The 13,112-nt window shown below is 41.7% G+C and overlaps 1 protein-coding gene across 1 annotated transcript in view; it reads right to left on the bottom strand.

Annotated features, from left to right (window-relative positions):
- Nucleotides 1-7,367: 7,367 nt before the first annotated feature.
- Nucleotides 7,368-13,112, bottom strand: part of dym (dymeclin) — a 51,978-nt gene continuing 46,233 nt past the window's right edge. Inside the window, exon 17 of the mRNA XM_047570150.1 lies at nucleotides 7,368-8,749. Within this exon, the coding sequence (XP_047426106.1) occupies nucleotides 8,600-8,749 (150 nt within the window). The 3' untranslated portion in view covers nucleotides 7,368-8,599. The remainder of the gene's footprint in view (nucleotides 8,750-13,112) is intronic.

Here is a 13,112-nt window from a genome sequence, read left to right as displayed (position 1 = left end):
AATGTTATTTTAATATATGTATAAAATCTATAAATTTACACCAAACTCATTTCAGACTCTGCAGCCTCATTGTCACGTATGAGCAGGATAAATAAACTTTTTTTTTTTTTTTTTCTAATGGCTCATGTGTGTCTCCTCCAAAGCTCAACAGACAGTAATCCAGGAGGAGGAGGAGGAGGTGCAGCCAGCAGTATGTTAATGTGACAGTGTCGCTGCAGGGCAAGGGGGGGTTGGATGGCTGATAATGATGATGGTGGAGATGTAAGGGGCTGGGGGACAGACGTGCGTGCATGTGTGTATGTGTGTGTGTGTGTGTGTGTGTTGATGGGGGTAGTCAATAGTTCATCCCCGTATTGTCCCAGGATCCCCCACTGGCGCCGAGCAGGAGCGCGACACAGCAGCCCAAACGGTGCAGGGGGACTGCGCCGCTTTTTTAAGGCAGTCTGGAAGCAATCAGTCAGGGGAAAAAAGGTCTGTCAGAGGGATTGTGGAAGTGGCTGCAGACTCATATTGTCCCCTCCCCTCTCTCTCTCTCCCTCTCTCTGCCTCTCTCTGTCTCTCTCTCCCTGTCTACATCTCCCTGCCCTTCCTTTTGTGTGTGTGACTCTCCAGACTCCAGGAAGTAGCCAATTTTATCTAACCGTTTTCCATTTCAGGCTGGCTGCAAGACTTCGTCTGCATTCTAGCCCGCATAAAGGTGCACGACAGGCTTTTATTAACCAGTTTGCACAGACCAGGTTTAGGCCAAGTGATTAGTTAATTCAAACAAATAATTCAGGAGCTGTGGGCTCTTTATGAGTGAATTCTAACATGATGAACCAAAATAAACCTTTTTTTATATTATAGCTTTTAATGGGGTCTTCCTTTCTAGGGATTAGTCACTTTGAATTCTCATCTTGACTGGGGGAAACATGCAAATGCTTCAATTTGAATTCTTCCACTGTGAATGGGGAATTTGTCTATTTTCAAGGCAATCTTGAGAAACTAAACAGGCCTGGTTAAGGAACCATGGTTTAAGACTAGAGTTGGAGGAATTACAATTCAGCTGAGGACAAATTGATGAGTGTAAGCGCTTTATATCTTACTGCAACAACTGGCTTTTAAATGTTTCACGAAGGGATTTCCCCTCATCTGTCATTACACATTATATTGCCTTGATATCTTGTGTTTCAAGCATATTTTTTATGCTTTCAGATCCCTTTAAATCTCACAAGTTTTGATAAGTAGGGGGATTTCACTTAATACAAGCTTACAATAAAAGGTTTAATGTATAGATTTTTCCCATTAAATATAGATCCTGACAGAAGTCTTCTAACCCTCTTCAACAAAGTGAGCAAATGTAATTCCAAAAGTGCTGAACTGTTGTTTTAAGGACCTCTTTAAGGTCTATCAAGTGGTGCGTAGAGCTAATTCAAGAGAGGGCATGCAGCTTGGGTAAAACAGCTTCACACGGGAAGAGGAGTGATTAATATTCCAGATAGCAGCATTGGCCTTTACTATAATTTATTGACACGGTGACTGCTTCCAGACAAGGGGTCATGCATATGCAATTAAAGAGGCGTATATGTGGGGAGTTTGTTCATTTCTAAGATAAGAATGATAAAAATAAGACAACTTTAATTAAAAGAAGATATAGAGAACCCCTTTTTTCCCCCACCCCACCACCACTTGCACATCTGATATCTTGTCAGGAAGGCGCAGGAACGCCCACCACACTGGCAAATGTCACGAATAATGAAAAAAAAAGAAGAAGAAAAAGAAAATGTAACAGCGAGAAACTGTTCTCATCCCTGTTGTGTTGGAAAAAAATGGAGCACTTGTCAACATCTGTCCCGTGCAGGCCATCCTTATCCTGGCGGCTTGTTCATCCACCTGTTGCCACTATTTTTTTAATTTATTTTTATTTTTTTATTCAGTCAGCTTCTCGGAGAACGGTTTAGAGGTCAACAGCTCCTTCTGTATTCTCCCTATAATGGCTTTTTTTTTTTTATTATTATTCCTGAGTCAGAATATTCAGGCAAGGTTTCGAAACTGAATCCAATGTGATCCGACGGCACAATAATGAGCCGCCATTGACGAAATCTGAAAGCGCATCTCACGCGTTCGCAGGTTGATATATGACGGCGTCGAGTCAACGGACGGGCTCAAGAAAATATTAGTCGGTGATATTACATCTCTGTGTCCGACAGGAGACGGATATTACAGATACAGATCACAGCTTCTCTCGGTGGGTACCAAGAGAAGCAACTTTTATTATTATTATTATTATGGATTAATCTGCAGAATATTCCATTAATCTGTTCCTAAAGTCTATAAAAACGTCCGGAAAGGATTAAAAAACGACAGATATTCTTTTCTAAAAACCCAAGGCAGTGTCATCAAATTAGTTATTTTGTCACATAAACTCTACATCTACCTAAAGATAATCACTTTACAGTCGCATAGAGCGGCGAAAGCCGTAAATCCAGCGGGAACTTTAAAAGATGTGCGAAGCTTTGGCTTGAATCGATAGCTGCACATTATCTTTCTGTCCGCAAGTTAATTAAAAGGCACATAAAATTGGGACGCAAGGTAATAGGTTACGGACATGGAAATTGGAGGCGACATTTGTATTTAGAAGATTGAAAGTCAAACTTTCCTGAGGCTAATTCTACTTTTACTTGCCAATAAATCCTTCCCATTAATCAAATAATTGGAAAGAGTCATTTTAATTCCTCGCAGAAAAAGTCTGTCTTGATGGTAATCTAATCTGAATGTGGAGAAGCAATAAATCCCACAAATAGTGATTGAAAATACGTCAGGTTACTCGGGTGTTACCTGTAAACATACACTTATCACAGGTGCTACAAACTGCCTACAAACATTAGGCAAATTAGTGTCAAACTGTCATACACAACTGAAACAAAGCTATGTAAATGTTTGTCTTAAGGCGGTGGTTCCCAACCTGGGGGTGGAGGTCCCCCCGGGGGTCCTTTGATAAGTGGGAGTGGTTTCTGTATTTGCAGCGATGTAGAAGAAACTATTTCTAGTGTGAGAATTTGAAGACGTTGTTATTATTATCAAAGAACAAAGACAAACATGGAAAGATGTCGTGCTGGCGGGAGGTATCTCTCTTTTGGGTTCTTCAGCTACACCGTTCAGCCACAACATTAAAACCGGGGGAACGGGAAGTGAATAACATCAACCGACTTGTGACAATACAATGTTCTGCTGGGAAACTTTTGGATTTGACGTTCACGTGGATGTTACTTAGACACGTACCACCCATCTAGTCCAGACCAGATGCCACCACAGGACACCCACAGAAGGTTTATTTCCATTCTCTGATTAGTCACAACAGTTTTGGAGCCACAAAGGGAGACCTACACAATATTAGGAAGGTGGTCATAATGTTACACATGGTCTTTGACATTCACACACATATTCACAAAGGCAGCGAGTCGAGTCATGACTGTTTTCCTCAAGGACAGGCCTCTACCCAGTGAGCTACAGCTACTCGTTTCAAATCTTCATCTATTCTGGACATTTAAACACGCAGATCATCTGGATCATCTTCACTTTTAGCTAGGCGTCCCTCATAAATCCACCAACGAGCGTGAGTTCAACTTGCACCTTGGTGCCTGGAGGAGCACACTGGTCAATGAAATGATCACCTTAATACAGCGTTAATTACTTTTAATCGATCCAAACTTTTCAGACGGTTCAACAAATCCATGACTGACTGATGCATTTTGGGTTACAACCCTAGATATCTGTTAAATATTAATACTTTGCCCACCATCACAGGCAATTATAAAGTTCAGTTAAGCAGTAAGAGACATGAATGCATAGTACATATACCTTAAAGCTGGAAAAAAACTCTTTATTCTTCATCTTCTGTGTACGAGATTTTCGTCTTTTCAAAGATTTTTCATTGAAACATGTCTTCAGTTTGAGTCTCGAGTCTATAAGCTGCGGTTTGAAGAACGTTCCGCGGCGGAGAACATTCACTTTCATGTTCCTTTGGTCTGGTTTTGTTCAGGGAATCAATTTGGGACGTACTATCACAGTAGCTGGAGGCCTCCGTGACCCAGTTCTCTTGAAAGGCCATTAGCGTGAAGCAATTTTGAAGATCCGCATGTAATTGTTCTACATGCCGGAGTGACAAGGCCAAACAGTGACGCCAATGTCAGAGAGTCTCTTTCTCCTTCCACTGACTCAATCCTCAGCGCACACCATGTCAAACTGGGAAAAAATGTAGACTGGGTATTCATGGACCCTGCAAACATCTTCACCGTCAAGAAACAAAAAAATACATACATACATCAGGCATAACATTATGAACAGTTGTGATTGATCAGAAAACGGACATGGGTCTTCTGAGGGTGTCCTGTGGTGTCTGGTAACAGGGTGTTGTTAGTGGGGGGGCCTTTTGGTTGAGGGGAGGGGCCTCTGTGGATCAGACTTGTTCTACTGCATCCCACAGATACAGATGGAAGAGTATTAGGGCCATCCATGGGAAAATAAATGGGAGCAGATAGGTTTTACTTTCTGACAACGTATTTTGACTTCTTTCTCAAATTTTTGCATGATGAAAAAAAATCTATCTCCTCAAACTTTTTTTTATCTCATAGGAAACCCTAATACTCTTCCGTAGGTACATGATCAGTTTGGGATCTAGTGAATTCTGAGGCCAGATCATCACCTTGAGCTGTTTTCCATGTTGTTTTTTTGAGTTGTTCCGAAACCGTTTTTGTGTGTTTGTCTCCCTGCTGCCGTCAATGAGTGTCATTGCCCTGGGGTGGGGGTACCTGGTCTGGTCTAGGTGGGTGGAACATGTGAATGCCAGGTCCAAATTGTGAATGCCAGGTCCAAATTGTCGGAAGATGATCGATGTTATTTACCTCACCTGTTGGTGGTTTTAATGTTGTGGCTGATTGGTGTATGTGCTGTATCACCACTATGTCACCACTGTTTTGCACCAATACATTGCAGTCAGTTCCAGAGCATGTAAAGTGAGAAGATCACCAAAATATTTGAGGATCCATCCTCTGGAGACCACGAATATCTATTATTTCTCAGTCAGTAATGTTATTTCTAGCTGGACTATAATTGTGGCAGCTAGGCCGAGTTCAAAGAGGCTGAAAATAATCAAGAATAAACCTGGGAAACGTGTCCACACAGCGAGCAGTGTTTCCTAAAACGAGCTGCGCAGAGGTTGTTTATTGCTTCAGTCGGGTTACCTGGTATCTTGCAGACATCAAGATCATGATAGTCTGTCTGTCTCTTCTTTATATCTGTTAAATTTGTTTTTCTGGTCCAGCCCACTGCAACATGCTTTTCATTCCAACCGAGACTCGTTTGAAGGGAATGACGGGTAAGTGGGTAGCTTTCCTGCGTGCGAGCGCCTCTTGCTCTGACCTCACCCTAAAACCGCCGAGCCCGACGACCTCCCAGCGTTGCCGCGGTGATCTGTTACATTAATGAGTTTCGCGTCACAAGGGGAAACCGACGACTTCAGCAAACTGGTCTCCGGCGTCCTACTTTCTACATCATTTAGTTGACACCGATTTGGGTGTGACCTCGGGCCTGTGGGGGCGGCGCTCCAACGCCAGGCGACGGGGTTCCACCTAGACCCCGAGGAAAAGGTACCAATAATAATAAATAATAAATAAACAAACTACCCATCCCAGAATTCCACGCTCCATTCATCTTTCTGCTGTCACCTGAAACGGGAGCCGGCGGTAAGGTGACCCCTCGCGCCATAAAGGAACAAGGAGAGCCATGTCACTTTGTGAAAACCTCCGCTCAGCCATCTGGCTCTGCTATAATAGAGCTGGAAGCAGGTGAGGGTCCGTGCAGGCGGAGAGAGACAGCGCCGCAGTCTCCTCGAGCGTGCAATCTCACTGTAACCTACCGACGACCCCATGCTGAAACGAGCCATTCTTTACATCAGATTGCATCCATTATATTGTCCTTGAGAATAAGAGAATTTCAGGCATGAAAATCAATACAATAGAGACGAAAGGCATGAAATTCTCTGGGGAAGTAGGAGCTCCGGCGTCACAGTGGGTGCCATTGTGCCTTAAACTCCAGCCCCTCCACCCCCCTTCCCCTCAACCGAAGTAGTTTTCTGCCTCCGTCTCTGCGGCCTCTGCAGCTACGACAAAAACAGGCAACAATAAGACGCGCGAGACATGTTCGGTGCTCCACTGTGTTAATAGACTGTGATGCAGATGGTTTGGTTTTAAGGCAGATTTTATATTTGTCTTAAGAAAGCAGCAAGCCCATGAAACAGGCAGTGATGAAGTCCAAACATAGAGATAAGTTATTCCAACTAAACCCTTTATAGGTACCCGAGTCATGGCCCGTGGGTATCTACATGTCTTACATATCTTACATGTAACCTAAATAAAAATAAAGCCAACCTTAATAAAGCATGAAAACCTTCATGCTCTTTATTTTTGAACAATTCACAGTTCAACATCTTGCGGCTACTGGAAAAAAAGAGTCGATAATCGTCGACAGAAAAACCACTCTGGTGGAATTTATGCAACCTTTTGCCAGAGAATAAATTGACTTTTTGGGGCGGGAATGATGTTCACCTTTACGTGACACATGTGCTTCCCTGAACATATAAGAGATGGATCAGATGATCCCGGATAACCCTGCATTAACCCTTTGGCTTCCACACTAAGGAATAGGATTAATCACGATTAAATATCATTCATTTTTAATCTGTGTTAATGGCGTGCACTGAAAACGGAGCATTTTGACCAGCCATTATTAAAATGTTCACACAATTGTACAGACTGATAGAATATAAATACTGAAGCTGTATGATGCATATTTTTGAGCTATGGTCACCATGTCTTACAAATTGAATGACTAGCAATGGTTAGAAATGAGGCATTTTATTGTCTATTGTCTACTGCTACTACTACTACAAAAGAAAAAAAGATTAACCATGTGGTTACAACGCCAGTCAAAGGGTTAAATATCAGGATCACTACAAGAAGCATATTTTAGTAAAGAGACAGCGTAATATTGAATGCAAAATGATAATATTAATGTATACTATAAACAGCACTAGGTCGAGTTTAATATAGAAATCATCTTAATCTCTCTCCATCAGTTTATTGGTTAAATCCACATGTAATAGTAACGGAGAAGCACCTTGCAGGACTAAGCACCTATGACTTGATAGTGTTCGTGCCTCAGTTCAAAAAATAGGCAGAGAGCAAAGGTAGAATTATGAATGCTAACGGAGCTAGCCTTCAGTTTGATTATATTAACTTTTGTTTGACTTGAGATGATGAGAAATTTAATCAAGTTCCCCCCTGAACGGCGCGGGATTTAACTCAATAACCACGTGACACGGAGGCAGCTTCGATTTCATATTTTTATTTAAACTCCTATTTTCAAAGAAATCTTTACCAGGAAATGACAGCCGTTGTCATATCATAATATAAAGCAAGTTTCCCACCTGGGAACAACCAAAGAATAGTACAGTTGTATTTTTCCTCTTTTTTTATTTAGCGGTAGTCACTTCAGTACTGCTACCATTAACATGTTGGGGGCGGTGCATACATATATATATATATATAAAAATAATATACATGGAAATAAATAACTTAAGTCTCTAGTTAAACATGCAAATAAAGAAACATATTAAAGAGACAAGTGTAATTATGCACAATGGGACAAGAGGTTTAATGACTGTCCTAGTTTAAGTATTTGCCTTGGGTTACCATGAGGAAAAATGCTAATGACAAAGGCGGGGTGAAGTCAAACAAATGAGCTGGAAGCAACAATGAAATCACACGAATCGGGCTGCTTATATTAGCCAGGGACCCAAATGAAGCTTTAATTAAACTGTACTCGAACGTGGGTAGTTGAACAAACGACAACGTAGGGACATTACGAACAGGGAACGCGACACTTTGCGTCGGTGGCAGATTATTGTTTTACTCTCTGACCCGTTTTCTAACTTAAATTCACAAACATAAAGCCGTTATAGAAACCCACTGTACCCTTAGAACAACGTGCGGTCAAAAAAAGAAAAAACTAATTCAGGAGATAATCATATTTAAACGCAGTATAATAAAAGGGTGTTTAATTAAATGTATGCTGCGTCTTCGGAGACACGTTGCTTGCTTTGAATACAAAGTTGGAGTTATTTTATTTCAGCATTCAGTGCAGCGGTAAATGGACCAGAGCGGCGTAACACTTGGGCGCACATGCTTTAATTGACCTTTTTCTGTGTAAGCAAGAAAGAAACGTGAGATTATCCTTCGCCGGCGTCCCCAGCTCCTCGCTACGGAACAGAAGCGCGCTCGAAATGCAAAAAAAAAAAAAAAAAAAGGGGCGTTCACCACGGACACGGATGAAGCTTCACAGTGTAGAAGCGGAGGGATTATTAAGATGTGAGACGGAAAGAGGTTGTGCTGCGTAAAAAGAAACGCCATCCTGTACAAGGTCGAGGCACTTTTCAAAGCAGCGCGCACGTACTAGAAAGGGTGATGCACACGTGGCCACCCGAAACACACACGCACACACACACACACACACTCTCAAAGTCTTATTTTCTCTACTGAACGGGGGACGCGCGAGCCGTCCATCAGCCAGAGTCCATGCTGAACAGCTCGATGCCCTGTGGGCTCCAGTGGAGGCCGACTCCAGAGTTGAAGACCAGGGACCAGACGTACGGGATGAAGAAGTCCTCCGGCTGGTCCTCCTCCACGTACTTGAACTTGAGCTCAGGAAACTTCTGTTAACACACACGCACAAAAAAGAGAAAAGAAAACTGTTATAATGCGAGGATGAAAGGGAGAAACTCTTTTCTTAAGACGATGAAATGTGAGGAAATCCAGCTTGGAACATGACATCCACGACTTCGAGGGCTTGTCAGATGACTAAACATTTCACGGCAATTTGTAACACAATATAGCTGTGAAGTGGGACGAGCTATTTCGGGTTCTGTCGGTGTTCCAGAGGGAAAATAAATAAATAAATAAAAACATCCTGTTCATTCATGCCATAGACAGTGTTTCATGAGTCACGCCTGGGACACTTCCACAGCCTGGATTGATATATATATACAATATATATATATATATATATATGTGTGTGTATGAACCACTCCTGGTTGAATCATCGGTAGACGAGGGATTTAAACCGTGCCAGGGAATGTGTGAAGCCTTTTTTTTTTGTAACACCTTGCCAGGACAAGAGATGATAATTTTGCTAAAAATATTTCCAATTATTCATCTTTAATCTGCGAGCGTGAAATGAACTGGTGGCAGTGAAACAAAGGGTTTTAGGAAATTGTAGACTCTCCAGGAAACACTGGAACAAGCTCCTGCACGAAGCATTTATCATTTTTAACGGATTAAAAGTAACAGTGATATATACACACAGATCGGCGCTGACCTCTGAAGCTGGTTCAATGCTTTTCCTTCCTTGGACCAGTTCTGACAGACACTACGCTGCGCCCCAGCTTGTCAAAGTCTATTCTGCTTCTAAAAACATCTACTCCGAGGCCAAAATATTCCCTTTCAGCCACCTTATTAGGTACACCTTGCTAGTGAAAAGTTGGACCCATTTTTCCTTCAGAACTGCCTTAATTCTTGGCGTCATACTTTCAACAAGGTGTTGGAAACGTTCCTCAGAGATTTCGGTCCATATTCACATGATAGCATCACACAGTTTCTGCAGATTTGTCGGCTGCACATCTATGATGAGAATCTCCCGTTCCACCACATCCCAAAGGTTCCTCTATTGGATTGGGATCTGGTGACTGTGGAGGCCATTGGAGTACAGTGAACTCACTGTCATGTTCAAGAAACCAGGTTGAGATGATATGAGCTTTGTGACATGGTGCATTATCCTGGACATGGTCAGCAACAATACTCAGGTAGGTTGTGGCGTTTAAACCATGCTCAGTTTGTACTAAGGGGCTCAAAGTGTGCCAAGAAAATATCCCTCACACCATAACACCACCACCACCAGCCTGAACCGTTGATACAAGGCAGGATGGATCCATTCTTTCATGTTGTCTGGCACCAGCAACCATACCACGTTCAAAGTCACTTAAATCCCCTTTCTTCTCCATTCTGATGCTCGGTTTGAACTTCAGCAAGTTGTCTTGATCACCTCTACATGCCTAAATGCATTCAATTGCAGCCATGTGATTGGCTATTTAGCTATTTGTGTTAACTATGTATCGAGGAGTCATAATGTTACGGTCGATCAATGCATACCTGTTAAACAAATTCTTACGCCCACCTGTTATTTCAGAAAAACACAGGCTGAAAATTGGTTTTACTTATTTGATCAACGTCTTGGGCTCCAGTGGAGTTTAAACACTGGGTCGACAACTAATAAGTGCCGAGCGATTTATCGACACAACACTGAGAATGAGCATCAAATAAAGGTAGGCAGTTAGAACAGATTATTAAAACTACTAAAAACACAACTAAAAAGCAGCAAACTATAGTCACCTCCTTACCCAGTGTGATCTTCTATGACAAGACATAATTTAAGAAGTATAGCCGTACCCACTGAAAATAAATGTGCTCACTTCTTCTTTGTTGATGTTTATATTTCCATATGTTCTGTTCAAGTAAACCAGTTTTTAGTCATGTTTGAATTATAGAAAATACTCAATTTAAATCATGAGACACCTGTTACTGCTCTGCCAGACCGACGACTAATAATTTTCACTATCAATTAATCTTAACGAATTAAACAGTTAGTTAATAAAATGTCGGAATATTTAACATAATGCTCATTATATATATAAAAAAAAGTTACTCGTCGTTTTGTTTGAATCCCCTTCAATTCGCAGTGATTAAAAGAGAAAGGAAAAGCAGAAAGAAAACTGATTAAATTTCTGGCGGCCCGACTGATCAATTAAATTATTAATCGCTGCAGCTTTGTTCGACACAATCCCTCCCCCCTCTCCTCTGTCGTAGAAAGAAACACTGGATGGCTCAACTGAACCCCCCCCCCCCCTTCAACCGGAGCAAGCCAAGCGTCCGACTGCCCACCTAACAGCAGGTGAGTAGCAGAAGAAGAGCATCAATAATACAACAGCACCTCATTATATCCTCCTGTCTACACATGCATGTTATGTGCACACATGCAGCCAGTAATCAGTCTGTGGTGAAAGACAGACGCCGCGGGCCTTTATGCGACAGTCCCAGGCCGGGTCTATTGAGTCCTGACTGGCTCTATTCACAGCCGCACTATCGGTATCATAATGACACAGACGGAGGGGCTACGGGGTCACAGGCCATATGCCAGGCTACTGACGCTACACCACAGCCATTGTGGTGGCTAGACACAATGCGGGAGCTGTATTATCCGACTGGCATTTGTGTGTAGGTGACTCTCTCACAGCCTGGCAACTCATCAAATGTTCATATGACACCGATGCTGACGGTTACCCTATAACCCTGGCTTTTAATTCTTACCGCAGAGGACAAATTACAGCGTAGCTTTATTTTTTTTTACATAGCGGCTAAGCAGATGAAGCTCACACTGTAGCCTCCTCCGTGATATATGAAACCAGTTATGCTAATTAGGCGATTAAGATAATTAAAGCATTTATCAGCAAATACTGCTCAGACACTTTCAGACAACACATGTGTGCGGTGTTAACATCGTTCCATGTTTGAGCGTTAATGCATTTTCCCTAATTATAGTGCAAATATATGTTAATAGCGCACCGAAAACTAATCATCCGTCATGTGACGTTTTAAGCTGTTGTTGTGCAAACATATCTGCAGACACGCTGAAGTCATTTCACATTTAACGTAGCGCCGGGACATTAAAACAATATTTCATCATGAGTATGTTAATGATCTCTCATTAATATTCAGCCGCTGTTACGTGTTTTTGGAAATACATCCAGGTACTTCACAGCATGTAATCTAAGACTTTTTGGCTTATTGTGTCATGGAAAAGTGTAACGTTATCTGCAAATAGAAGAACAAAATGCTCCTGGAAATGATGTCTCTTAAGACAAAATAAATAAATAAATAAATAATGAAATTAGGGCTAGGCGGTATGACCAAAAATGTATATTACGGTATTTTCCAAAATCCTGACGGTATCTGTATTTTGTTCATGTGTAATTACGTGTTCACAACATTTTCTACTGGTTGAGAGAGGAATTAATGCACTAGATTGACTAAGGATGGACTATTTTACTGTGATGGTGAGTAAATATTGTAGAATAATCCCACACTGGTAGTAAAACAGGTTTGCATGGCTCCATGTTAGCACTGCCTGCTCATGTGGAAATCAGGGGACATACACAGCTCGGAGATAAATAAATAAATAAATAAATGTTATCAAGATGAAATGAAGAAACAGGGATAATTACGTTTTTTTATTCTGACATGTGGTCATACTTAAACATATTTAAACTGCCATGTCTGTAACGTGAATAGCAGCGTGAACGGCTACCGTAATAACTGTAGCGTGTGTGCAACATTTTTTCTCATTCATTAAAAGCTAAAATTGGGGACATTTCAGGGACAGGCTTAGCCTGGGGACAGGTCATTCAGAACGGGGACTGTCCTCAGAAAACCCCAAACATGCGACACGATACCTTTTTTTGGCACAAGTTTTCTCGTCCTGCGGCTTAATTTTTTGAACCTTTCCATCTTCACCACCACTCGCAGTGACATACATGTTTCGAAGCGCTACATTAAAAATGGTCCGGTCACAAGTGTCTCACGGCGCAACGTTTTGAACGCTGTATAATCAAATACACTGGCAAACTGGTATATTAAAAATTCATATCATAACGGGAAAAAAAAAATAGCGGTATTCGGTACGAACTGGTATATCGCCCAGCCCTAAATAAAAGTCTCCTGTGCACATGCAAACTAGATCACAAAATATAAAAACGAATCCCCTGCATCACAATGACAACATGTTTTACTTCCATATCGGACAGAGCCACCAGGGGATGTGGTGCTAAGGGAAGTTTTAGATATCACTACATGCCTCAGAGCAAAAATGTTCAGAGTATTTCTGGGAAAAAATTAGAGCATCTCCAGACTACAACATCCCATCCCTAATATTATCTCCCTCCCTCATTCTGTCTATGCTGCGGTTTC

Source organism: Mugil cephalus, chromosome 19, assembly GCF_022458985.1.
Source record: "Mugil cephalus isolate CIBA_MC_2020 chromosome 19, CIBA_Mcephalus_1.1, whole genome shotgun sequence".
NCBI lineage: Eukaryota > Metazoa > Chordata > Actinopteri > Mugiliformes > Mugilidae > Mugil > Mugil cephalus.
This window is presented reverse-complemented; position numbering and strand designations above follow the sequence as displayed.